Here is a 25643-nt window from a genome sequence, read left to right as displayed (position 1 = left end):
AAATCAGGGTAAAAATCCCCCCCCCGCCGAAAAAAAGAATCGTCCCTTTGCATCTGAAGTTCAAGACAAGTTATCAGTCGATTTTTAAGAACCACATGTTCCACTCGCTAAATGTTCAGTGGAATGACTGCAGTGGGCTCCGAGCCACCTCATCTGGGATCCTCATTTACAAACATACGGGCTTCTTTACAACATTTGCACCATCGAAATGGTTTACTGCAGCTAAGAGTCTGTAAATGTCAATCATTTTTAACGCTTTCATGCATGAGAAAGTCCCGGTTTGACTTGAACACCCATGGTATTCTTTCTTCAATGTTCAACAGCATTAATTTAACTTCAGAGAAAGCCTTGATATGAGATTTACCTTGAGGCATAAAACGAACAGCGCTTTTACAGCGCCAGCGCACGTTACTCATTCAACACAAGAAGACGAGTGTGTTAACTTTGGCTTTAGAGACGAGGGAATGAAGACAATTTGAGCTTGAGCTCAATATCGATTAATGTTTACGGCAACAAAATGGTGTGCTGTGTGTGACTGGCTGATTCTCACCGTGTACACGATGTTTCCCACAAAAAGGTAGTCCACGCTGTTTCCGTTGGAGAACGGAGTGTCTACACACACACACACACACACACAAAAGAGTGGTGAGAGTAAAAAAAAAAGATAGTTACTTAGACACTTAAAGCTGCTGTGTTATATTTTTGTTAAAGCTTAAGTAAAAGCATTACAGAACATTTTATGTAAAATATGTGTATGAAATTCATCTCCCAGAGAAAGAGACACTTTGTAGGAATTTCGTCCCAGTACGAAATAATTTGTGTAATTAACTTAGGTACTAAATGACAGGGATTTATTTAGAGTCCATTTTGTCGGAACTTATGTTCAGATAGATTTATGTCAGAACCTGAGATAGTGAAATATGTTCCAACAGCTCCAAAATGTGTGTGTATGTGTGTGTAGGGATGAACGGGCTATTTACCGTGTTCCAGTACTTTCAGCGGAAACCAGAAGAGAATGATAGAATGGATAAGAGCGTTTATACAGTGACCCCAAAACACCTGAAAAGAGAGAGAGAGAGAGAGAGAGAGAGAGAAAGAGTGAGAGAGAGAGAGAGAGAGAGAGCAAAGCCAACTCAGACACCACATTGCCAAGACATACAGCGGCCACACAAACAGCTTCTCTACATCTACACAACCGGCTTAGTGTCCTCCCGATTACCCCTTAACACACTCATACACTCACACACACACACACACATGTACCCCCAAGCCCCCTGCCTTAAATGAATAACTTCCTTATTCGATCTCACTAAATATCATCGTAATCGCCATGGTGACTGCGTAGTTTTTGCACTTTTACGACACTGTCATGTTAAACGTCAGTGCAAATGCCTGAATGGGTCAAAGTCCCAGAATGCATTGCAGGTACACCTTATATATATATTAGTGCTGTCAATCGATAAAAAAAAATTAACTAATTAATCGCACAATTTTTTGCAATTAATCGCGATTAATCACAATTAAAAGACTGAAACTTTTTGGATATGTAAATGTAAATAATTAATGTAAACTCAAGACAATTAAACTATTTAAATTCAAATATGATTGTTTATTGGAATTTTTGTTTAACTTGTAACACAGATTTTCTCATGTAAACAACATACCTGCAATAAACCATCAATATTCTCCAAATTAACTGTTGGCTTGAAAGCCATATTTATTACAGAAATAAAAACACAGGTATGTGCCATTTGTGTCATTTGAATTTCAAAACAATCAATGCAATTTACATTGGTGTGGCCCTGTAGAGATTGTTTCGGTGGGGTGTTTTGCTTTTAAGTGATATGTCAAAGACGAATCTTCTCTGGTATTTAAATTCGGCTTTGCAAAATGTACAGATTACTTTTGTTTTATCCACAGAACCATCCGGCAGAGTTTTATACTGAAACTTTCCGTCTAAAAGTCCTTCCTTGGTCTTATCCATACTTCTTTGCACGTTGAACACACGTCGGCCACAACAGGAAATAAAAAAAACTGCAACCACGTTAATTGCGTTAATTTTTTTTAATGCGTTAAATATTTCAAATTAATCGCATGCGTTAACGCACTAATTTTGACAGCACTAATATATATATATAGATATATATATATATAGATATATATATATAGATATATATATATATATATATATATATATCAGTGCACAGCGAAGGGAAGGTGGTTGAATGGCATTATGGGTAATGTAGAACGCGGTTAAGCAAAGAAAACAAACAAACAAATCAAAACTGCAGGATTATAAAAATAAAAAAACACTTGGATGTTGTTAAAGATTGTTGACTATTGATGAATGACTGATTACATCTGAACTAAAAAGCTAAAAAGAGTATATGTATTGGAGTTGGGATGTGTGTGTGCATGTACGTGTACTGTATGTGTGTGTGTGCGCGTGTGTACGTGTTACCTTGGTGTTAAAGCCGTCTGCGTTCTGTGTGATGCGGTACAGCTGTGGGAAGCGGAGCATGTTCTGCTGGCTACAAGGACGATCAAAAATCCCCAATGTGAACGGAGGGAGTGCCGTGAAAATCTGCCACACACACACACACACACACATACACACCTATTCAACCATTGCACACACAGATTTATTGAAAAAATATTTATACTCACAAATGATAAAAACGATCTGGCAGTTCACGTTGTGTATTTAAACAGAACGAAAGCTAATCCATTGTGTACTTTCATAGTGTTTCGTATTTAAACTACAAACACACGAAGAAATACAAAGAAGTGAATGAGATAAACAGTGAGCCCGTGCGTGTGCTGGAGATCAGTATGTCCAAGATGACATAATGTGTTCTATGATGAACGAGTAGCAATAGGTTGGGAAAATATTTGATTTAAAGTAAATGATGTTTATGAGGACTTCAAGTCATTTTTGTTATATAATTATTTATGTCAATTTTGTCATTCTACTGTTCGCAGGTCATTTTTGTCACAATACTGTTTACACGTCATTTTTTTCATACTGCTGTTCACACGTCATTTTTGACATAAGATTGTTCCCATGTCATTTTTGTCATACTGTTGTTCACATGCTGTCCCAGGTCACATGATGTCGTACTACTGCTCAAACATCATTGTTGTCATACTGCTGTTCCCAGATCATTTTTGACATAAGATTGTTCCCATGTCATTTTTGTCACACAACAGTTCTGAATTTGCCACAGCACCCCTGCCATGCTGTAACGTCCCGTGAAAAAAGGGGGGCGTAACATGTACTGCCATGTCCTGGATCTGGATTTGTATTGTTAAGGGTTTAATGGACGAGCTCGTTAAGACTTACCACGTTATAGAGTCCGATGCACCAGCGCTCGAACAGAATCTGCCCAGAAAAGCCGTTTACAAACGCAAACCACAACTGGAGGAGGGAAAGAGGTGTGGAAAAAGAGAAAAGAGAAGAAAGAGAGAGAGAGAGAGAATAAGACAGAGAGGGAGACAGACAGAGAGAGACAGTGAGAGAGAGTAAAAGTATTTGTTAAGATAACATCAGACCTTTTTGACAGCTCACACACACACCCACACACACACAGTCCACCCCCCACTGCTCTTCAGCAACGAGGACAAAGACATTCAATGAACTTTGACCCTGAAAGCTCATCCTTGCTAGCAGGTAATCCCCGCTAATAACCCTACATTAGCCTTCCCGCAAGTTCCCCCCTCCCCCTCCTCCTAACATTCTCACACAAGTGATGTGCTTACACCACGATGCACAAACACACAGGACCGCTCACAACACAACACACCTCAACACGGTGCTTCGGTTAACATGCACAGTCATGCATTGTGACACACACACACACACACCCCAGAAATCATGGTTGGGGGGGGGGGGGGGGGGTCACATTGCAGCATCTGCTGGAATCTTTAAAAGCAAGAACAGCTGACAAACACACCCCTAGACAAAGTGGCAGCCCTGTCAAAGACACACTAACACACACACACACACGAAAGTGTCCTTGCTAGAGACGATCCTAGGCAGACTTGGATGAGGGTCGGAAAGTGTAACTTTGTGTGTGTGTGTGTGTGTGAGACAGAAAGCAGAGACTAGAGGTGGTGCTTCATCTATCACTGTCAGCTACTTCTACAAACAGCTCCAAAATGTCCCACTTAATATACACAAGATTGTGTGTGTGTGTGTGTGTTTAACAAGATGAGAAAAGGTGGCGATGCTTTTAAAAGTTGATCAAACTCCAAGGTGAGAGAAAGTCCCTCTCTCTCTCTCTCTCTCTCTCTCTCCCTTTCTCTCTTACACACACACACACACGATCAAGTTAAGTTAAGGTTGAGTGAATCTCACTGTGCCGGAAACAACAATAAAACTTGGGATTGGGAAGGAAACATCACGCTGTTTGTGTTGTGCTACGCTGCTGAGCGTTCAACAACATATTTTTTATATTTATTTCCCTATCCGGCTTATTAATCGTCCTTTCATTGTGAACGTAATCACGCAGAAAGATCTCTGGTGTAAAATATACCTTCAGCCAAAAAAACCACAAAAACACAAAAAATAATCTCAAGTACATGTTTAATGATTGGTTTTGTTCATGAAGACTGTCTGTCTTTTATTTCTTTGTCTTTTCTTTGCCTAAGGAAGCATTTTTGTCCAACCCATGAGCAATAATAAAATGATACTTTTTAAGTCTTTTATGAAATAAACGTTTCTAAACCGTTCCAGGACACACAGTGTACGGGCCAGTGAACGTACCTCTATGATGTATAACACCACGTTCTTGTAAAAACAGTACAGGATGCATTTAGTGACTCGGTTGTAGCTCCAGGCTCCATGGACCAGCAGGAGCTTCTCAAGGTATGAGAACTGGATAAAGAGAGAGAGAGAGAGAGAGAGAGAGAGAAAGAGAGAGAGAGAGAGAGAGAGAGAGAGAATGAATCTCTGGATTCTGTACCCACAGGAACACATGTAAGCCATTAGCACAGAAGCACCCGGATACAACAACACTGTAGGCAAGAATCCAGAGAGACTGTGTGTGCACATGTGTGTGTGTGCGTGTGACCTGCGGTTATTTTCTGCCGTGCTGTAATTGTGCACGAGACATGTAGTTGAGCAGTAGAGCATTCTTTTCGCCAGATGAAGCAAAACTGAAGCCCTTTTTATATTCGGCCCTGTTCCACTCAACACCGCTGTACTGGTCTTACGCTCAGCAACACGTTTCCCAGGAACACATCACTTGAGTGTATGACTGATAAATACTCCAAACATTGCTCATAAAGCTTTGAAGTCACATAGTTTATGTGTGTATGTGTGTGTGTGTGTGTGTGTGAGAGAGAGAGAGAGAGAGAGACCTGTGCTATGGAGTAATCTGACGAATTGGTTGCCTGCATGCCCTCGTTACCGCTGATCCCGACTCCAACGTGCGCCGTCTGGATCATCCCGACGTCATTGGCTCCGTCTCCGATGGCCAGTGTAATTGCCTTCACATGCTTCTTCACCATGTCCACTATCTCTGATTTCTGCAGAGGAGACACCCTGCAAACACAAACACACACAAAAACCTTCATACTTAGTACACCCTGGGGTACGACTGCTCCACCCTCCCCTCTCCTTCACCTCTCCCCCCTTCCCTGCTGGCCAGGTTTCACATCATTAATATTACTATTACTAGCGGTGTTGACGGCAAAAGAGTTAAAAGGTTAAAGCTAAAAATAATCTGATGAACTTTACTGTAATCAGTGATATTATTTCAGGTTAAAGTCCACGTACATGTCTGTCTGTCTTTCTGTACAACAGAACTCCCTGCCTAACTTATTAATACAAAGAAATCGCGTAAGGTTGAGTATCTTACGCCTTGTTTGCACCAAGTTGTACTTCATTCAACGTCAGTCAAATAAATACACTCCCTGTTTGTTAATCGGAGAGTGAATCAGAGAAGAGAAATCGAAAATGTAGATCGGATAAAAATGATAAGTTTGAAAAAACTTCACAGGATTGTGGCACCTTGTAGATGCATTACGGTCATTTCTGTTTCTACCGAATACTCTGTGTATTTACGGTAAACTAACGCATTGATTGGCTCTGTTGAGTGACCCGTATAACCACGCCCACGTCTATATTCGTCAAAAAATAAATAAATCTGGATGATGTAATCTGGCACATAATTGCTCATGACGTCAACATTTTGATTTCATTTATGGCGCAGGTTTAACTTCAGGCAAATACTGAAGGACTGGCAAAGTTCCATTAAATTCTGTACAAACAGTTTTGCGTTATGCTGTGACAAAATCTGTACAGACATACAGAGACTGGTTTCTGGTCCTCCAATGTATGAAATAAATGAACATGAAATAAACATACCATTGAAAGAGCAGGTTCTGACCAACGTGCAGACAAAACCTTTTCTTTTTTATTTATATAGATACCATATTTGCGCGTTTGCACACTCCGATACAGCAGGTGGCGGTATACGCTTAGTTTGTCAAAGATCTACTAATTAGAAAATTAGAGGGCAATGAAGCTGAGCTTAGTACTTTACGTAATAATATTGATATATATATATATATATATATATATATATATATATATATATTTTTTTTTTTTTTGGATTTCTTCCTGATTTTCTCCCTAATGTAGTCGTGGCCAATTCCTCCCCGTCACTAGGTGGCTCCCACATTAAGGCTACTACTACCATTCAGCCGGGAGGGCCGAAGACTATCATGTGTTTCCTCCGAACCGTGTGACGTCAGGCGACCACATCTTTTTGAACTGCTTGCTCACGCACCGTTACGGGCGGAGTAACACACTCGGAGGAAATCGCTAGCCGCTCCTTCCACGTGCGCGAGCTCACAGACGCCCCTGATTGGCTGTAGAGCCGTCATTAATGTGGGAGTGCAAGTACCTCTCATCCCTCCCCCCTGAGAGAGCTCGGCCAATCAGCTCTCTCTAGGCCTCCGGCTGTAAGAGGTAACAGCATCACCCGGGGATCAAACCAGCGATCTCCGGAGGATAGGGTGAGCACTTTACCACTGTGCCACTCAGAGGCCCCATAATATTGATATTTTCGAGAAAATTTTAAGAGCACCCCTCTCACCTGCCTTCGTAGTTTAACAATTCTGCCCGTGTAGTTTAGAGGATCAGACGGCACTGACGGTGTCACATTCTAAACAAGGATCCACTTCCATGTTTTTAATACAGTCGGCTTCGTGTGTCATTTAAACTGTACCTGAGAATGCGGTACTGTACTTGAGATTACCTTTCCAAGTGGACTGGAGGTCGGTGCACTGACCCGTGACCCGGCACAACATACAGTGTTTAAGTTACACAAGCTTAGGAGTCAAGTGTACTTCTCTGTAGTTTAAAAACACTGTAATCAATAAGTGTGTAAATGATGTCGCGAATGCAATCTCCGCTTCTTCATGCTGTCACTTCAGTCCTTTATGTCCTTCTTTACACACACACACACCTATTCGAGGACCAGCACACCGTGCTCAAGTCCACTTAAAAGCCAGATAGCAGACGACTCTGATCCAGGTCCGACTCGGGTCCACTTTGCCGCCAGATGGACCCTTTCAAATGTAAGTTCACTGTTTTGTTTAATTCGATATTAAATATAAAATTTTCAAGCAACCTTACATGAAATTCGTTCCTTGAGAGATTTTAATTTAAAAAAACATGATTAAGCGTTGCTAGGCGACAAGAACTGCGCTTAATGATATGATGGTAAGCAGCTGGTGATGCAAATATGAAAGCCTTCGTGGTGTCTGCCCTAAATGACTGCACAGAGCGCTTCCTTCGAAGGATGCGGCCCCGGAATTGTGACCCGGCTCATAAGCTTCCCTTTTTTTTTCTCTTTTGAAGTATTTCATTCTAGATTCTAAACGTTTGTTCATCCCGGTCCATCTAAATTTTGGGTCTTTTCTCTCTCGTACGAGCCTAAGCACTGGACTTTAATTATGATGATTGGATTCCCCTGTATAAACACACTTCTCAAGTGTAGCAGAAAGCGGAAAAAAAGCGATGCAGATGATAACATAGTTTTATAATGAACAGAAATTTGTGCGTACAGACGTCTAGCCTCGTGATGTTGTTTTAATGAATTCGGGCTTGGGATTTAGGGGAAAGATTTTGCTGAGACTGCAATTGCTGATTCGGAGTTTCAGAGCAAACTTCGGGAAGCTGGAACGCGTTCGAGGGAAAGGAGGACTTTGTTCGGAGGAATGACGAGGCTGAAGATGGGGATTTTCTGCTCGGCGTCTCTGGGATGTGCCGCTCCATCGACGTCTCCTCTGAGCATCTTCTCCTCGGCTCATTTCCCCACACACACCTGTGTGAAGTCTGAGATGCATAACGTGAGATACTTCCTCTAGACAGACTCACTACTGGGTGGCCTTCTTTCTCTGTTTCTTCTCTCTCTTACACACACTCTCTCTCTCTCTCTCGCGTTTTCTTTCTCTTTGTAGAAGAAAAAAAAAACCTCAGTGGAAAACACAAGCTTAAGTTGCACCGATTCTTTCTTGTGCCACAGAAGTGAGTACGTGCATCTGGGTAAGATCGGCAGCTCTTCACAAACCTACGAGCCAAATCTCTGAAAATCTCCTGTCCTTTGAACTCTCTCTCTCTCTTCCTCTCTCTCTCTCCCACACACACACACACACACACACACACACACACAGGGCTTCTTGAAGCAGTGGAAGATGAAAGATGTTCTTCATGGTGGGATTGAGCAGAAAATAAGGAGCAGAAAGTAGCTCTGTAAACAAACACCAGTCTGAGAGTCATGCACGCACACACACACACACACACACACACACACACACACTCTCTCTCTCTCTCTAAATCATACTAATAAGCATGACTCTTAAGGAGCCGAGTGAATTTGAGGTGCATCACATAGGTAAGAGAGTGAGTCAGTATAGCTGTGTGTGTGCGAATGAGTGTGTGTGTGTGTGTGTGCACATGTGTGCGAGCTCCAAAGGATTTTTTACAGTCAGGACGGGAGGGTCGATGAGGGAGGAAGGTGGTTCAGCCGGTTTGTAAGACCTGGGAGACTCTACACTCCGGATATAGGATTTGCACGAGTATAACAAAACACACACACACACACACACACACACACACACACACACACAGACTCGCTGACACCAGGGCATTTTTTTTTTCATCCTAAGTGCACCAGAACTATAAAACTCCCCAACATGGGATTATTATTAGCTGACTGTAAAGAAAAACAGGGCATGTTAGAGTGTGTGTGTGTGTGTGTGTGTATGTGTGTGTTCTGGGATAATCACAGCAAATGAGTCAGTAGGTTGACATTTGCACACAACTCGAGGGATTATATTACCCTCAGCACAGAGCTCTGTGTTGTGCAGGCCAAGCTTTAAGCTTTCATTAGCGCTATTTATTTACTTACCTGAGGCGGGACGGAACCTCTACTTTCACACACACACACACACACACACACACACACACACACACACTCACGCACACGCACCATAATATCGGTGCTATCACAATCCTGCTGGAATAAATCTGCAGAGATTGCCAACGTGCTTTGCAAAAGTATTAATAGCATTTCTCTTAAACTTCTGTCACGTTACAGCCACAAACGTAAACAGATTTTATTGGAATTTTATGTGACAAACCAACAAAAAGTGAAAAATGATAAATAAATAAAAATCTAAAATTGTGGCATCCGTTTGTATTCAGCCTCTTTTACTCTGATACTCACTCACTCACTCATTCAGCGTCTAAACTGCTTTATCCTCTATACAGTGTCGCGGAAAGTCTATCGCAGGGGTCTCGGGGTATGAGGAGGGGTCCACACTGGACAGGGTGCCAATCCATCGCAGGACACACACACATACACATTCACACATGACAGGCAAATTTAGGAACTCCAGTTAGCCTAATCAGCATGTTTTTTGTCTGTGGGAGGAAACCGGAGTACCCAGGGGAAACCCACCAACCCTCCATGCACAGAGCTGAGGTGGGAATCGAACCTAGACCCTGGAGGTGCAAAGCGACAGCGCTAACCACTTAGCCTTAGCGCTCAGAGGTTTGTTAGGGAACATCATGGAGCTGTCGCATAAAATCCTAATGAAATACATTTTTATTTTTGTGGCTGAAAAAGTTCAGGTGTAACTAGCCTGATGAAGCTTGCTTTTTTTTTTACATCTAACCTGTCCTGAGTTTGCGTGGAAACGGATTTGCGATCTGGACCGACCTGATATAATGCACTTTGCTGTTGTGTGTAATTGTGCAATGTAAATGTTTCGCTATCATTTGTCTTAACAAAGGCTAGTCAGCTGTCAAATGCTAATCGGTTAATTACAGAGTGTGTTCGAGACACGGCTATGGATTAGGTAACATGCCTGAACTACACACAAGCATAAAACGTTCAGAGCTGAAAAAAAAAAGGGATAAATTTTCCAGTAATTCCATTCAGTCACTGTGGCGGGTTTGTCCGGGGTGCCATTACTTTTGTTCTAATTAAATACCCCTGTATATAAAATAGTGCGTGTGTGTTTTAACAAAATCTGTCATACCACTCAGATTTACGAAAGTGTGTGTGTGTGTGTGTGTGTGTGTGTGTATACCTGCAGCAGATGACAGCCTTGCAGGACAGGGCCAAGTCGAGAAAAGCTTGACGCACTTCAAACGAAAGTGCGTATTTAAGCGTCTGGCCGTCGATGATGAGCGCTAAGTCGTTCTCCTTGCCCAGAGAGTCGCCCAGAGAGGAGCAGTGAGCGATCAGCGTGGCCCGCGTCGCCTACAGGACACAAAATACACACATCAGCGCTTATACACACACACACACACACAAGATAGTGTACTGTATACACTCAAATACACTCTCTCACTCACTACCGCTTATCCTGTACAGGTCACGGAAAACCTGGAGCCTATCCCAGCAAATTAGCCTCAGGATAAGTAGTACAGACAGTAAGTAACAGTGTGTATGTCTCAGTCATTTACACTCTGTGTTTGTGTGTGTGTGCGTGTGTGCACGCTTGTGTGTACGTTTACATATTTATCGCCGTGTGTCTGGAAGCCAATTCCAGATGCGGCTCTTGATAACTAGCCGAAACGCCTAATAAAGTAAAAGTACTTCCTATAGGCTGTAATGAAAACCATCTGACACACACACGCTTTCACACACGCACTTGACTGACCACCTGAACCCTTTCCAAGTCAGTGCGTGCCATTGCCACGGCAACCGTCAGGTCATTTCCAACATCCGTGACCACAGTTAGCATATCTCCCTCCTGGCTCCGCCCACTTCTCTCGCTATCTGGTCTCAGGACAGATTGGAATCTGGGATTCGCTTAAGCGAAGCTCCAATCTCTCTCCTCAAATCAGCCTGGATATAGTGCACGCTTCCTGAACATGAGAGAGAGAGAGTGTGTGTGTGTGTGTGTGTTTAGTGAGTTGTTTATCTGTTTGATCAGAAATTCCAGCTCACAGCCACCTTTCCAGTGAAAAGGGAGGGCAAAACATAATAAACGCTAACGGATGCACAGATACGACAGCGCTAAAAGATCAGACAAGTGTACGGGATCAAAAGTGTGTGTGTGTGTGTGTGAAAAAAGAGTGTGTGAGTGGTGGGGGGGGGCTTAATGGTGAAAGAATACAGTAACTGTTACTTCTAACATACTACAAAATGTCTTAGCCTTTGAACTTCCTCTTTATGACTCTAACTTGGTCTCACAAGTTTCCCTATCTAGTGGACTAGTTTGAATTCTTCAGCTTTAGAAACTTAACGAAGAATCCTATGGAATTTAACACATTTAATTAAAGAATAAACTGAACTTGCATTGGAAGTGTGTTTAAACATTTAACTGCGAAAAAGGCAAGTTATAGCAACATAATCACACAATCTTTCTAATATGTGTTTTATAATCGCTGGCTTTTTGAGGTTTAAAAAGTATACCCTTCTCTATGCAGTCGTTCCCGTTAACATTCAGCGGGTGAAACGCCTGATCCTTAAAATAAATTACTCATAACTTGTTGCCACCTTGCAGAAAAATGAGACACATCTGTCTGTGTGAACTGCACACACACAATGATTCACCAACACCATCACGTTGCAGGAACTTGGCCAGAAGTTACTGTCACATCCCCCGTACAGTCCTGACCTCGCTCAAAGGCATTTCCACATGTTTGGGCCATTAAACGAGTTCTTGGGAGACCAGCGTTTCAGACGTAAAGCGTGCAGTCCGATCGTGATGGTGTTCAATCACTAGTGAAACACTGGGTTAAGTGCATTAGTGTAGTAGCGGATTATATAAAGAGAAATTTTAATATCTCTCATAATGTTGTTCTGTTACAATTAAAAGTCCCAGTTTGACTTGAACACCCCGTGTGTAGTTGTCCGTATTAAGGTACTGTTCAAAGTACGTTTATCACACTATTTTCCTGAAAGGGTGCACAGACTTTTGCACACTGCTTGTTTGCTCGTTACCTTATTAGGGATTAAAAAGAAACAAATCTGCAACATTTTATAAATGATCATAAAGATTTTTTGTGCTTTTGATAAATCATAATACTTATATAGGGTGTAGGACAGATTTAAGTCATACAGTGGTGTGTGTGTGTGTGTGTGTGTGTGTGTGTAAGTGAAAACACTGTGCAGAGCGCGGTTATAATCCATTACAATGTCATTACAATGCACAATTCACGGTGTTGCGCGCACACACACACACACACACACACACACACAGACACAGACACAGACACACACACACACCTCGCCGCGCTCAGACTTGCGTATATGAGCTCTCCATTTTTGGACACGACTCGCGAGTCAGTTTCATGATCCAAGTTAAATGTTATTTTCAGCAGCTTTGAGGCTGGGAACAGACTAAAATACATGTTCACACACACGTAACACACAGGGGAAAACAATAAAGTGCACACACACACTCACACACACATACACACACACACACTGGTACAGTTGCCGGTGGTTCTCAAAACTCTTCACTTCTTATCATCTTTATATTTAGAGTGACAAGGGAAAAAATCTGACACACACACACACACAAATGAACCTAGCGAATACATACACACTTAGGAATACACACACACACACAGACACACACTTATGAGAAGTTAATGCCAACTGCTGTGACATATCACCAGACGCCTTCTTCATTCAAAGCCAGAGTCGGATTACCATCGTGCCCTTTTCTACACAAAGAAGCGGCGAGTCGAACACACACACACACACACACACACACACACACACACACACACATTAATACAGTTGTGGGGCATTTCCATCGGCTTGAGTGTTAACACAGCTTACACAGGATAACAGGATGAAACAGTTACTAATACTGTAGGATTGCAGAGTGTGTGTGTGTGTGTGTGTGTGTGGTATGAGATGGTCATCAAACAATTAAAGAAATGCAGAAAGAACCAGAACGAAACTGTTTGGACAAGAACAACTGTGTTACAAGGACAGCAGCTGTGTGAAGGGCTCGTCCGATCTGTGTGTGTGTGTGTGTGTGTGTGTGTGTGTGGGCGTGTGGGAGAAAGACGGCAGAGTGACAGATGGAACCTGTCACACAGTCTTCGTCATGGCTGCCATGTTTACCCAGGAGGCTTTGCTGCCAGAGTGTGTTTTGACGAGATGGAGCAGAAAAGGCAGATCGTTTTACCGCTCACTCATCACCCCACACACACATACGCACACAGATTTACAGACACTGTGTATTCACAAGGAAAATATAATGATGTAACGATGACATCATCAATTGCATTCTAACGGATATAGAGAACAAATGAAGCAGCTGATGCACACACATGGTGTGTGTGTGTGTGTGTGTGTGTGTGTGTAATAAGTCTGTTCCTCACACCGGCGCTGCTCTCTGTAACCCTGTAATGTAATGACTGTTTTCGCTAATCCACTATACACAATGCAAAATGTGTGTGTACATGTCCTGTTTGAATACACACAAATGCGTGTGTGTGAGAGTGTGTGTGATAGTGAGAGCTCGTCTCAGTGTCTTTCGACCCGCTCTCCCCGATGACACCAGACACTTTAATTACCCTCACCTGCACAAAGAAACAAAGGAACACACCCACCTCTGTATGCCACACCCTGCTTCCCAACACACACACACACACACTGAGAGTACAGACAATACTCACATCCAGAGAGTCTTCGTTGACGATGATAAGGGACATGCCGTAAGACACCAGTCTGCAGGAATAACCTGGAACAAAAAAAACAAAATTAAAAAAAGATCATTAAATAAAAACACGTGGAACGTCCGTGGTTGCTATGGAAACATTATAAAGGCCGCACTAGAATGATCCTAATGTAAATCAAAGCTGGAACGCACGTCTGAGTCGTGCTGTTATAGGAAGACTGCACACACCCTCGGATTAAAGAACTCAAGCACGCTGGGGTGTAAGCAAACAGGGCACTGCTACAGCACAGGTAGTCATGGGGTAAAAATATTCAACAGCGGGGTAACAATACACAGGACAGCTCCTGTTAGGATTGATTATTATCCTGTAGCTTCATGTCCAACCCACTTATATCACGCACATGGCGCCATAAAGGCTAATACGCTAATACATCTAATGGTTTCGCTTCGTCCGAGTCTCTTTCTCTCTCTCACACACACACACCGATATTGATGGCGGTCTCCTGTTTGTCTCCGGTCAGCACCCAGATCTTGATGTCGGCCCTCATGAGAGTGGCGATGGTCTCGGGGACTCCCGCCTGCAGACGGTCCTCTATAGCCGTGGCGCCGAGCAACAAGAGGTCCTGTGGAAGAAAGAAGAGAGACAGAAAAATGGCTAGGATGATATGACACACACAGCAATCAGCCATAAGATTATTATCACAAACAATATTAAGTAGGTCGCCACTTTTGCACCCAAAACAGTGACGCTTTTTGACTCAGAGCCAGAGTTAACCTTTTCAGCAGCTTAACGTACTGGAACTCTTCTATTAGATCGGACTACACGACTCATCCTCCACTTGGCTTTTTCATGCAGACTGAGAACATCCCACAAGAGCTGCATTTTTTTACCCAGTTGTCTAGACATCACAATTTGGCCCTTCTTACAGTAGCTACAGTTACAATATCCCGTTACAGTGGCAGCTGGAAGTGGGTGAGATATATTAGGAAGCATGTGAAATGTGAATTGTTTTTTTCTCCGGAGAATGTGATGTGTTGGAAGCAGAAAACATGGGCAAGCGTAAGGATGTGAGTGACTTTGACAAGGGCCAGATTGATGACTGGGTCAGAGCAACTCCAAAACTGCAGCTCGTGTGGGATGTTCTCGGTCTGCAGTGGTCAGGACGTACCAAAAGTGATCCAAAGAAGGAAAACCGGCAAACCGGCGACAGGGTGATGGACGATCAGGGGAATAAAAGCTGCCCTATGTGGTCCGATTCCATGGAAGAGCTATGGCTGAAAAAGGTAACCCTGGATTTGATAGAAAGGAGTCAGAACACAGAGTGTGTCCCTGTTTTGGGGGGACAAAAAGGGGGGGGCCCACTCAATATTAGGTGTGTAGTCACATCATGTTATGTCTCATCAGTATATATATCAAAAGCTTTCTGATTCCTTCATAAAAAGATGTTTTAGGACGAGCTGCGAGTGACGAACACAAAACAAGTAAACGTCCCGATGAAGCAAGATCAGGACTATAGGGAGGATGCTTTAACACTTTAAAATGAAACTTTTGCAGAGTACGGATGATTGCCATCAGCTCGTGAACGTTGACGGGCGTCCGGCTCCTTCTTGACCTTCCTTGAACTTCTCACATTCTGAACCATTTTTTGAACAAAACATTTTGTCCATACAAAGTCACCAGGTACAACAAAAAACAAATCACTGTACTTTTTTTCCCCTTTTTATGTGCAAATCAGAAGTGGAACATCCATTTTTGCTCGCACTGCAGTTACAAACTAACTGATGTAACACGTTCACACCTACACAGCGGAGACTGGAGACAGTAGCAGTGCAGTGCAGTGATTACGCAGTGCGGCCGACAGAAGTTTTAATCATCATCGTAACTTGTTTCCAAAACGTTAAATGCAAAAAAAAAAAAAAAAAAAAAAAAAAACTAATCCCTAGGATCACATATTGTTGTTTAATAAATCACAACCTATAAAGTTGACGGTAGAAGTTTAGCGCTGCTTCATCGCCTCACCTGGTTGATTATTTTCCCTGAATGGCATGACACACAGTGTTCAATTCCTCACTTAATGCTTAATATAAGTGCCATCATTCTTTGTCTTTGTTGTGTGTGTGTGCGTGAGAAACACAGCGAGAGAGACAGTGTGTGTGTGTGTGTTGGTAACATGGTAGTGTTGTTGACTCTAGCTTTACGAGCCTCTTGGCAGACTGGTGCAGGTAATTATCCCTGCTGCAGTTTAAGCCCCCCACCCTTCAGCTGCTCATCTGGGATCTGGGAAGAAGTCCTAGTGCGCGCACACACACACACACACACACACACAAACATATCCCAATAACCTCGATCTTAAATAATATATACGTGTACATGTATGTGAATAATCTCACGGGATCTCAGGAGTGTGTGCGCTGTAATAAAGTACAGTAAGTGTCAACTCTTAACTCTCAGTAGGCTGGAGTTAAGAGTTGAGTGAGTGCATTTTCTCCTGCCCTGTTTATCTTTTTTTCTACTCAAGATACATAATACTAGAGCGCCCTCAGCTGGCCAAAAGCTGCAGCACAGAGATGTAAAATTTCCCTGTATGGAGCGACCTTCTAGATCAGAGGATCTCTAGTGACAAGGATCTCTTTTGCAAGACTGAACTGTTTTTGTAAAAACTTGACCTAAGGGTGTGGAAGCTAAGAGTCTCCAGATTTAACGTGCACCATATATCTGCATTATGGGGAGACAACCTTCTCCAGCAGCTCGTAGCACTCCTCCAGTTTCTGTGCTCGGTCTTTCAGGACTGTGCTCACACGATTGTACTCCTTCAGCCACTCCTGATACGTGGTCTCCTCCAGATCCACGTACGCAAAGCACAGAGTCCGTAATCCTGCCAGGAAACACAGATTATAAATATTAGAGGCACAGGCGGTGTTGAGGCCCGAGATGAAGGAAGATGGATATAGAAAAATCTTCACACCTTCAGTGGCAAACTGCTCGAGGTGAGCTACGGTCAGGTCATTATACTGGGAGGATTCATGCAGTCGCTCAAAGATCACGTTATCCTGCAACATGGGTGGGATGAGGTCATCGCTCTGAGCTCTGTGCCATGAAATTAGTGTTCAGCGTGCAAGTGTTTCATAACTCACCGCTCCCTTGCAGTACAGTCGCAGTTTTCCTGCCGGAGTTCGCACCACCACTGACATGCGCTTGCGGTTGCTGCGATCAAGAAAACAGCAGGTAAAGAGAAGGGAGTGATGTGGTCTGTCAGTCATAATGATGGAGGTGTGGCCTTTGCGTTTGTCATTCACAATGATGGGGGAGTGACTTTGTGCCTGTCAGTCATAATAATGGGGGTGTGGCCTCTGTGCCTGTCAGTCATAATTATGGAGGTGTGGTCTGTGGTGCTCTTCAGTCCATAGTGATCATTTCATTAAAAGAGGTATGGCCTCTGTGCCTGTCCGTGCTAGTGATGGAGGCGTGGCCTTTACGTCTGTCAGTCATAATGATGTAGGTGTGGCTTCTGTGCCTGTCAGTCATAATTAGGAGATGTGGTTTCTGTGCCTGTCAGTCATAATTAGGAGATGTGGTTTCTGTGCCTGTCAGTCATAATTATGGAGGTGTGGCCTGTGTGATCTTCAGTCAATAGTGATCAGTTCCATTAAAAGAGGCGTGGCTTCTGTGTCTGACAGTCATTAGTGAAAGAGATATGGTATCTGTGCCTGACAGTTCCATTCAAAGTTGGACCATTGCCTCAGGACAGCTTTTAAATAGTATTTGCTCTATATGTAGTGTTTATACAGTATAGTATAGTACTGTTTATAGTGATTCATAGTTCGTGTATGATGAACCGCTGCGTTCTTACCTGGAAAACTCAAGAACGTTAAGCAGCTCAAAAGTCAACTCTTTTCCACGCTGTTTCCAACAAAACAAACAAATGTCACAAAGATGGCAGAATTTTATATTTTATACTTTACATATGAAACACTTATTACACAGTATTATTTTACACTCCACTTATACACTCGTTCATTTAAGGTGTGAAAATACACTGACCGCATCTATGATGACTGAATCTGGGGTTCTTGCTGTAAACACAAAGCCCAGGCTTTTGGCTCCTTTAACCAACGCTCCTTCATCTGAACACAACATGAAGATACAATCGATAAATCACAAAAACCAGCAGGCGGTACAGACAAAATCCATCATCATCATCATCATCATCATCATCATATCACAACTGCTGTCTGAATTAATAACATCGTCAAGGAGTAAGGTCCTGGGTTTGTTGGAATCTAAAGATTGACACATTATTTCACTAATTAATTTTACTGAAATTAAAGCTAGGGGTCATGTGATTAGATGAAGTGTAGCCACACCTGGTGAGGAGGCCTGATATATGATCTGGTTCCCATCTCGCTCAGGAACCACGGTGTGACACACAGCCATCATGGTCAAAAACTCACAGATCTGAGGAGAAGTAGGCTACAGAGGGAAGGACCCAGAGAGGAGGAGATGGTTTATAAAATAAGATAAGATGAAATGAGGTTTATAGTGCGTGATGATGATGAGGTCATAACGAAGGAGCACTTACATGATCCTTCTCTATGTTCTGAATGAGAGCGGGATCATCAAACTCTGTGGAGCTCTGGTTGCTGGCGGGAAGGTGGCTGAGACGGTCAACAGAGAACAAGAGAGAAATTTAGTGAAGTACAGAAATAAAAAATGATTGTCATTTTAGTTTAGCTCGGAATTATCTGCGATACACAGACAGAATGGCTCCTGACCTGAAATCCTCCATAGATCGATCGGTGTCAAGATCTGGAAAGTGCCTGCAGATAGACTAATAAATCAATGATTTCTAGACAAATATAAACACACACATACACTTTTCAACAGGTCAATACGCTTTTAGCTAACAAAGCCTGAAAATGGATGCTCATGCAGTTTCAGCGACGAGAGACGATAAATATGAAAGCATTAAGCTGCAGATTTACCCGTATGTGATCCCGGCGATGGTGCACTTCTTAAAATGCATGACGTTACAGGTGAGAGTGCCGGTCTTATCAGAAAACAGATACTTTACCTGAAAGAGAGACAGAGAGAGAGAGAGAGAGAGTGGGGGCGGAGAATGAGATAAAAAGAAAGATGGATTTCAAACGAAGAAAGACAAAAAAATTATGTGATAAGAAGTGTTTGATAAACGCGTGATTTGGAGCTTCGTCTCACCTGGCCGAGCTCTTCGTTTAGGTTGGATGTGCGTGCCATGGCGGGCGTGTCCGTCTCAGCGTAGTACATCTCCCTGTCCTAAATGAACATAAAGTAACAGCAACATGACATGAGAGAAAAATTAGGTGCAAACACAAATATGAAAAATGATCACTACAGCTTATGTTTTAATATTTTTTGTTTAGATAAACTGCAATAAAAGTAGATTTGAAATATATATATGTATATATAAATGTCATCATGCATCTAGATCTTATTATTTTTCCCCATCCCAAAATACAATCTGACATTCTGTCAAATGAATAACCTTTAAATTAAAATTAAAATTGAACATTATTTAATGGGCTTAAAATACATTATGGATGGTTTACATTTTTTTATTGAAATACACTAACATGCTTACCCAGTTAATAAAAAGGGCTTGTGTGAACTTGACGACCTCCAGGGTGACCAGCAGGCTGATGGGAATCAGGTTATTGTACAGAATGATGAAGGTCAGCAGATTGTACCAGAAGTTCAGAGAGATGTCACCTATAGAATAGCACACACACACAGAAACACTTACCGCTTACTGAAATGTTTTTGTGTTGAGCGTGCGTGTGCATGTTGACTGTTGAGGCGTGTGTGTACCTGTACGAGAGAGGTACCAACACTCCACATCCTTGTACTGCTTGTTCCAGATGGCCGCACCGATAGAGCTCACCAGCGCCATCACAAGTAGAATCCCAAACAGCACCAGGATCTGGACGTTAGTCACACGCTCCACGTTGGAGCGCTTCAGAGGAGCCTTAGTGGAGTTCTGCGTGAGACAGAATATTGGGAAAGTTAAATCACCCTGTTATTAACAGCCGAGTAAATTCTTAACGACGCTGTGAGTAATACGCAGCTGTGCCAAGAAAGGCGCGTAACACTAATATTTCATCAGAGTGCGTTTAGTGTGGATTACAAAGCGCATTTACCATGGCATTGTTTCAACAACCTTCACAACATTTATTTCCATTCAGTGCTGCATTAAGTTTTGGCTGACATCTTGTATTGATGAGGGGAGAATCGAATCAGTCTTCCCGAGCACATCACAAAGACTTTCAACAGGGTTGAGGTCAGCACTCTCGTGGAAATTATTCCTCATGCTTTTAGAACACAATGTGAGTCCTGGAAAATGCCTGTGCCATCAGGGAAGAAAAACTCCATAGATGTGATCACTTCGTCATTTAGTACATTCAGGAAATCAGCTGACTTCATTTTTTTGTTGCTGAGCCTAGAGCTGAGCAACTGAAGCAAACTCAAATCATAACACTTCCTCCAGAGGCTTGTACAGTGGACACTATATATGATGGGTAAATTGCTCCATGTGCTTCCCTTCTTACCCTGATGTCCCCATTACTCTGCAATAGGTTTAATCTGTACTATTAAGACGTCCAATCTTTATGCCCCCAGCAAACTGAAGCCTTTTTTCTAATGAGTTTCATTAACAAGTGTTTTTTTTTTTTTTGGCCACACAGCTGTTTAGTCCCAATCCTGTTACGTAGTTCTTGTCCCCCTGTATGTGTATGGAAATGAATAAAGCATTGTTCTTACAGATCTTGATCCAATCCCTGTATTCTTTTTGCCTTTATTGCTTGATGCAGAACAAGAATTAGAGAACTTTTTTTGTCCAAACAGGAAATCAATCACTGTAATAATTATTAATCAAAGGCTCTTATTTCTTATTTTATTTAAAACCAAGCAGTGACTTCTTACCTTTTTTTTTTGGCCAAGCAGTATACATGTAATTTTGCAAATAACTGCAATATATAGTGAACATACATTCCCTAAATTAGTACGATTTACATGTTACTAATACTTTATACAGTTGGGATAATGAGCATTCAGAGTCCAAAGTTCCAAACGTTTGTCCACTTTTATGCGTCACAGGGATATTCTACATATAAGTAAGCATGTTACAGTACATTAATCACATTAATCACAGCAAATTTGTATTTAGTTAACAACACTGCTTACTCCATCATTATCTGGCACATAATAAAATAGCACTTGATCCATAAGATTCAAAAGAAGAAATCATAATGTGTATGCAGGACATTGGATTTTAAGTCATGGTTTTTCAATTGCATTTTAAATTCATTAAAAAAAAAATTAATAATAATAATAAAAAAATAAAAAATAAAAATTTTCCTTTTTTTATGAAATTTCATGGACTCACCTGCATGAGTTTGGAGTCATGGCCGGTGTAGACAACGATTCCTACAACCCACTGCGTGTTTCTAATCTGTGCTCCCCGGAGTAACACCTGGTCCGGCCCCAAAGGAACTGGACTGTAAAAGAAAAAACGCAATATTCACTAGGTATGTGTATGTATATATGTTTGTGTGTGTGTGTGTGTGAGAGAGAGAGAGAGTTATAACTCTACAGATATAACTGTTTGTATGACTATTAACAATGAGAGGAAGGGTGCACATACTTCTGGTTGTCCAGTCGCAATGTGCCAGTGAAGTCGTACAGGTGTCTGTTTGGTCCCTCACACTCCAGCCGACCGGACAGACCCATTAGCTCCTCTACAGACTGCAAACTGGCTGTTAGAGAGAGACCCTACAACACACACACATACACACACACATATACCTTATGTACAATTATTTATTTGACAAAAATCATATTTGTGATGTGGTATATATTACAATATTTTTCATTTGGTTGAGGTTTCTGTTGGAACAGAGACTGGTCATAACACACACACACACACACACACACACACACACATTGTAAGGAGTTATGATTAAAATATGTACCTGCTTTTTTGAAGCTAGCAAGCTAACACTAAAAGAGTGTATTGTATATGCTAATATACAGTAAAAGGACACAGTTCATAAAACATTTTCTACAAATAACTTTCAAATTAATTTTACCTCACAAAGCCTAAAATGATCAATGGTTTAAATAACCAAAATGTTAACATAGCTAGCTAAGTAGTTTGTACTTAATGCTAACCTTAATTAATAAACTAATTAGCATTTATTATACTGTAGCTAGAATAACTGGCTAGCTAACTTTGCTAGCTAGCTACCATAACTAAAAATAAATGCTAGCTAAACTAGCTATCATTAGTTGGCTAATCAACACTTACTAATACAAAATTGTGAATAAAGTTAATTATTAAATATATATATATATATAAAATGTAAATTATTAAATATACATAAAATGCTCTTCCACATTTTGTTTAAGGTGTAGATCAGTGGAGTTTTGTTTGAGAAGCTAGATACAATCATTACACCATAAACACAAACACACACTCGCTAATATAAATCATTTCACTGACTTGACGGATTTTCAGGTTGGTTTCTCCGTCCAAGTTTGAGGTCTCGGTGTAACACATGGCCTGAGGTTCACTGTGAAAGAAACAACAAAACTTATATTCTATTGAAATGATTGAATCATTTTTATTAAAACATAATTAGTGCATTTAGATCATTTAACACACCACCAGTGTATTGGTGTAATAGACATTTTTAATTCCTTTAACAGGAGATCACACTTAAATCCATACAACTCAAGCTTTCAAACTAAAAGTAACAGATTTCATTCACACAACACTTTTCCTTTAATCAGCCATGACATTCTTAGTGACTGTTTTTACTACTTTAGTTTTTAACTATAGCTATGAAGTTTATTTACCTAACAAGTAATAAAAATGTTTTTGTTAAGTACAGCATCTCTGAGATTTTATACCTGTGCTTCTATTGTTTCTGCTAAGCTAAACTATGTTTTAAAAAAAAAACACTCAGGATAAAGCCTGTTGTTATGCTTCTGTGTCAGGTCTAGTAGAGGCTTCAGTGTGGCCTATGACGCTGTGAGCATTTATACTTGTGCACTGGTGTGTCTGTATTGCTCTGCAATTACACAGTTGGCACTAGGGTTTCTATACCACTGTGCCAAGTCTCTTCGCCCCTGGTGAGTGTTTTTGATGTACTACAAATAACGGTGCGTGAAAATTAGTGGAGTCGGAGGTAATAGATTTAAAAAATAGTTATGTTTACTGAAATTACTGTAGAGAAGAAAGTTCAATGCAATAAAAAAATGGAAATGCACATGAAGCTGGAAATGCATTGCTACCACGTGGACTGATCATATTTGTCACCTCAATATGTAGTTACATTTTTGGGGAGGCGCATGTCAGGCTATGGGGTGGCTTTGTACGACCTACAGCAAAGACTTGACGAAGAAGCATAAATCAGCTTTAAGCAGTATGAAAAATTGCTTGTTAGTTAATTAGATTTTTAGCTCGGTGCAAAACTACAAACTCAAACATCAAATTCATGCCAAGTCCACATGTACAGAGCACATTTTTACTTCTTAACGCGTGTCTATGCGTTTTGCCCTTTTGTCTACACACATACTATTTTAGGTTATAAACTCTTTCCATGGTGAAGGTATTTATAAACATGGTTTTCAGTGTAGATGTGTAGATTGGGAAAAACGGAGTGTTTAGCCTGTAAGTGTATGTGCCGATGTCTCCTTTGTTTAAAATTTCTTTAAGTGTGGCTTCTGATTGATTCAACATTGTTTTTGATTGGCCAATATAGCTTCAGACACTTCAACGCGTCCCATCATAGACCAACATGGCTTCTAATTGCCTAAAATGCTCCTGACTTGCCAACATGGCTTTTGATTGGCCAACATATTTCATCATAGGCCAAGAATACTCCTGATTGGCCAACATGCTTCATCATTGGCTAACATGGCTCCCGATTGGCCAACATGGCTCCCAATTGGCCAACATATCTTCTGATTGTCCAGCAAGGCTCATGATGGACCAACATGAAACCTCATTGGTCACCAAAGCTCCTGACTACCCAACATGGTTTCTCATTAGCCAACATAGCTTCTGACTGGCCAACATGGCTGAAATAATACCTGTGTACATTTGGACCAGGCAATAAATATGTCTTGACTACATTTTAGTCAATTACACAGAAACATATAATTAAAAACACAAATGTATAAAAACAAACACACAGACATGTACCTCACTCATGCACTCAATCTGCATCACACTAGCAAGTGATGTGTGTTTTAACTACATGCTAGAGATACTAGACACAGAGGCATTTAAGCAAAAGGAATATATTTATACAAACGTCTGGAATGATTCCTAGGACCGATCTTATGGTGCCTCTGGTTCCGACATTTCATTAGTTTCCAATTCCATTTCCAAACCAAACAAACAAGCAACAACAACAGTAGTCTTGTCACTTGCTAGTGTGAACTTCTCTCTCTTTCTACCACACACACACACACACACACACACACACTGTGTTGCTGACCTGGAGGACACTATGACCATGTCAGCGGGGAGATGCTGCCCATTGGTCACCTTCACTATGTCTCCCACTGCCACCTAGTGGGCAGGTGCAGCATTGCGACAGCATGAAGGGAGGGGGAGATCCAGAATGAGAACAAGTATGAGAAATAGAAGGAGGAGAGACACACAGACACACACATCGACACAAGAAGAACAAAAAGATAAAGACAGAGAGAAAATGGAGAATGTGAGCAGACAGACTTGTGCACTTGGAGCCAGTGATGGAAACGAGACTAAACGAGCTGCATCTACAGCAGGCATGGATAAAGCAAGATAGGACTGACAGAAAGAGGGAAGGAGAGATGAACAGAGAGAATGTAAAAGAATTAGAGCGATCAGGTTACCTGTTTCCAGATGATAGTCTGCCATGTGCCGCTGCGCAACACTGGAGAAAAAAGGAATTAAATAACATGATTAGTGGACAATAATGCATTATTTTTAAGGAGGCAATCTCTACAACACACACACACATACACAAAAAACATTACTCAACCTGTTGTCTTCTTTTTGTTCACTGTGTTGTCTGCTTTGTGCCGTTTCTGCAGACATAAAAAAGAAATTCGAGGTAATTGGGCAAAAAAGCACAGGATCTCTAACAAGCCTGCCAGGTTAACACACAGCCTCCATATTTTTTTACAGATATTTATTCAGCAAAAACATATTTAATATATAAAGCTTATAATTTCTAACCTCTCACTATAAAAAGAATAAACCCATTCTTTCTGAACTCAGGGCTGTCCGTGTTTTTACCCTCCTTCAAAAACCGGAAATTCTGAGATCTGACTTAATTCTGATTTTGTTCTGAGTTCAGCACAGACTCTGAACCTTGGTAAGGCTAAATCTTTAAACCGATACGACTGATGCGCAAATTGTATGCTAGACATGAAATTAAACCAA

General features: G+C 41.4%; 1 protein-coding gene across 5 annotated transcripts in view; it reads right to left on the bottom strand.

The window, feature by feature from the left end:
* atp8a2 (ATPase phospholipid transporting 8A2) overlaps positions 1–25643 on the bottom strand; it is a 62203-nt gene that overhangs the window by 14558 nt on the left and 22002 nt on the right. For 4 of the 5 annotated variants that reach the window (XM_053487402.1, XM_053487403.1, XM_053487405.1 and 1 more), the window contains 27 exons: positions 25240–25285; positions 25091–25131; positions 24709–24782; positions 22704–22773; positions 21846–21973; positions 21588–21699; positions 20015–20183; positions 19788–19915; positions 19385–19462; positions 19153–19241; positions 18943–18987; positions 18750–18825; positions 18535–18640; positions 18212–18294; positions 18021–18070; positions 17305–17374; positions 17136–17220; positions 16906–17045; positions 14654–14792; positions 14168–14232; positions 10609–10781; positions 5362–5545; positions 4766–4876; positions 3344–3418; positions 2462–2584; positions 981–1059; positions 551–612 (listed from right to left, as the gene is read on the bottom strand). In XM_053487402.1, coding sequence (XP_053343377.1) covers positions 551–612; positions 981–1059; positions 2462–2584; positions 3344–3418; positions 4766–4876; positions 5362–5545; positions 10609–10781; positions 14168–14232; positions 14654–14792; positions 16906–17045; positions 17136–17220; positions 17305–17374; positions 18021–18070; positions 18212–18294; positions 18535–18640; positions 18750–18825; positions 18943–18987; positions 19153–19241; positions 19385–19462; positions 19788–19915; positions 20015–20183; positions 21588–21699; positions 21846–21973; positions 22704–22773; positions 24709–24782; positions 25091–25131; positions 25240–25285 — 2601 coding nt within the window. The remainder of the gene's footprint in view (positions 1–550; positions 613–980; positions 1060–2461; positions 2585–3343; positions 3419–4765; positions 4877–5361; positions 5546–10608; positions 10782–14167; positions 14233–14653; positions 14793–16905; positions 17046–17135; positions 17221–17304; positions 17375–18020; positions 18071–18211; positions 18295–18534; positions 18641–18749; positions 18826–18942; positions 18988–19152; positions 19242–19384; positions 19463–19787; positions 19916–20014; positions 20184–21587; positions 21700–21845; positions 21974–22703; positions 22774–24708; positions 24783–25090; positions 25132–25239; positions 25286–25643) is intronic. The other variant, XM_053487406.1, reaches the window with a different exon arrangement.

This window comes from Clarias gariepinus, chromosome 26 (assembly GCF_024256425.1).
Source record: "Clarias gariepinus isolate MV-2021 ecotype Netherlands chromosome 26, CGAR_prim_01v2, whole genome shotgun sequence".
Taxonomy (NCBI): domain Eukaryota; kingdom Metazoa; phylum Chordata; class Actinopteri; order Siluriformes; family Clariidae; genus Clarias; species Clarias gariepinus.
Note: the sequence above shows the minus strand (reverse complement) of the source record. Positions and strands in the feature narration are given on the sequence as shown.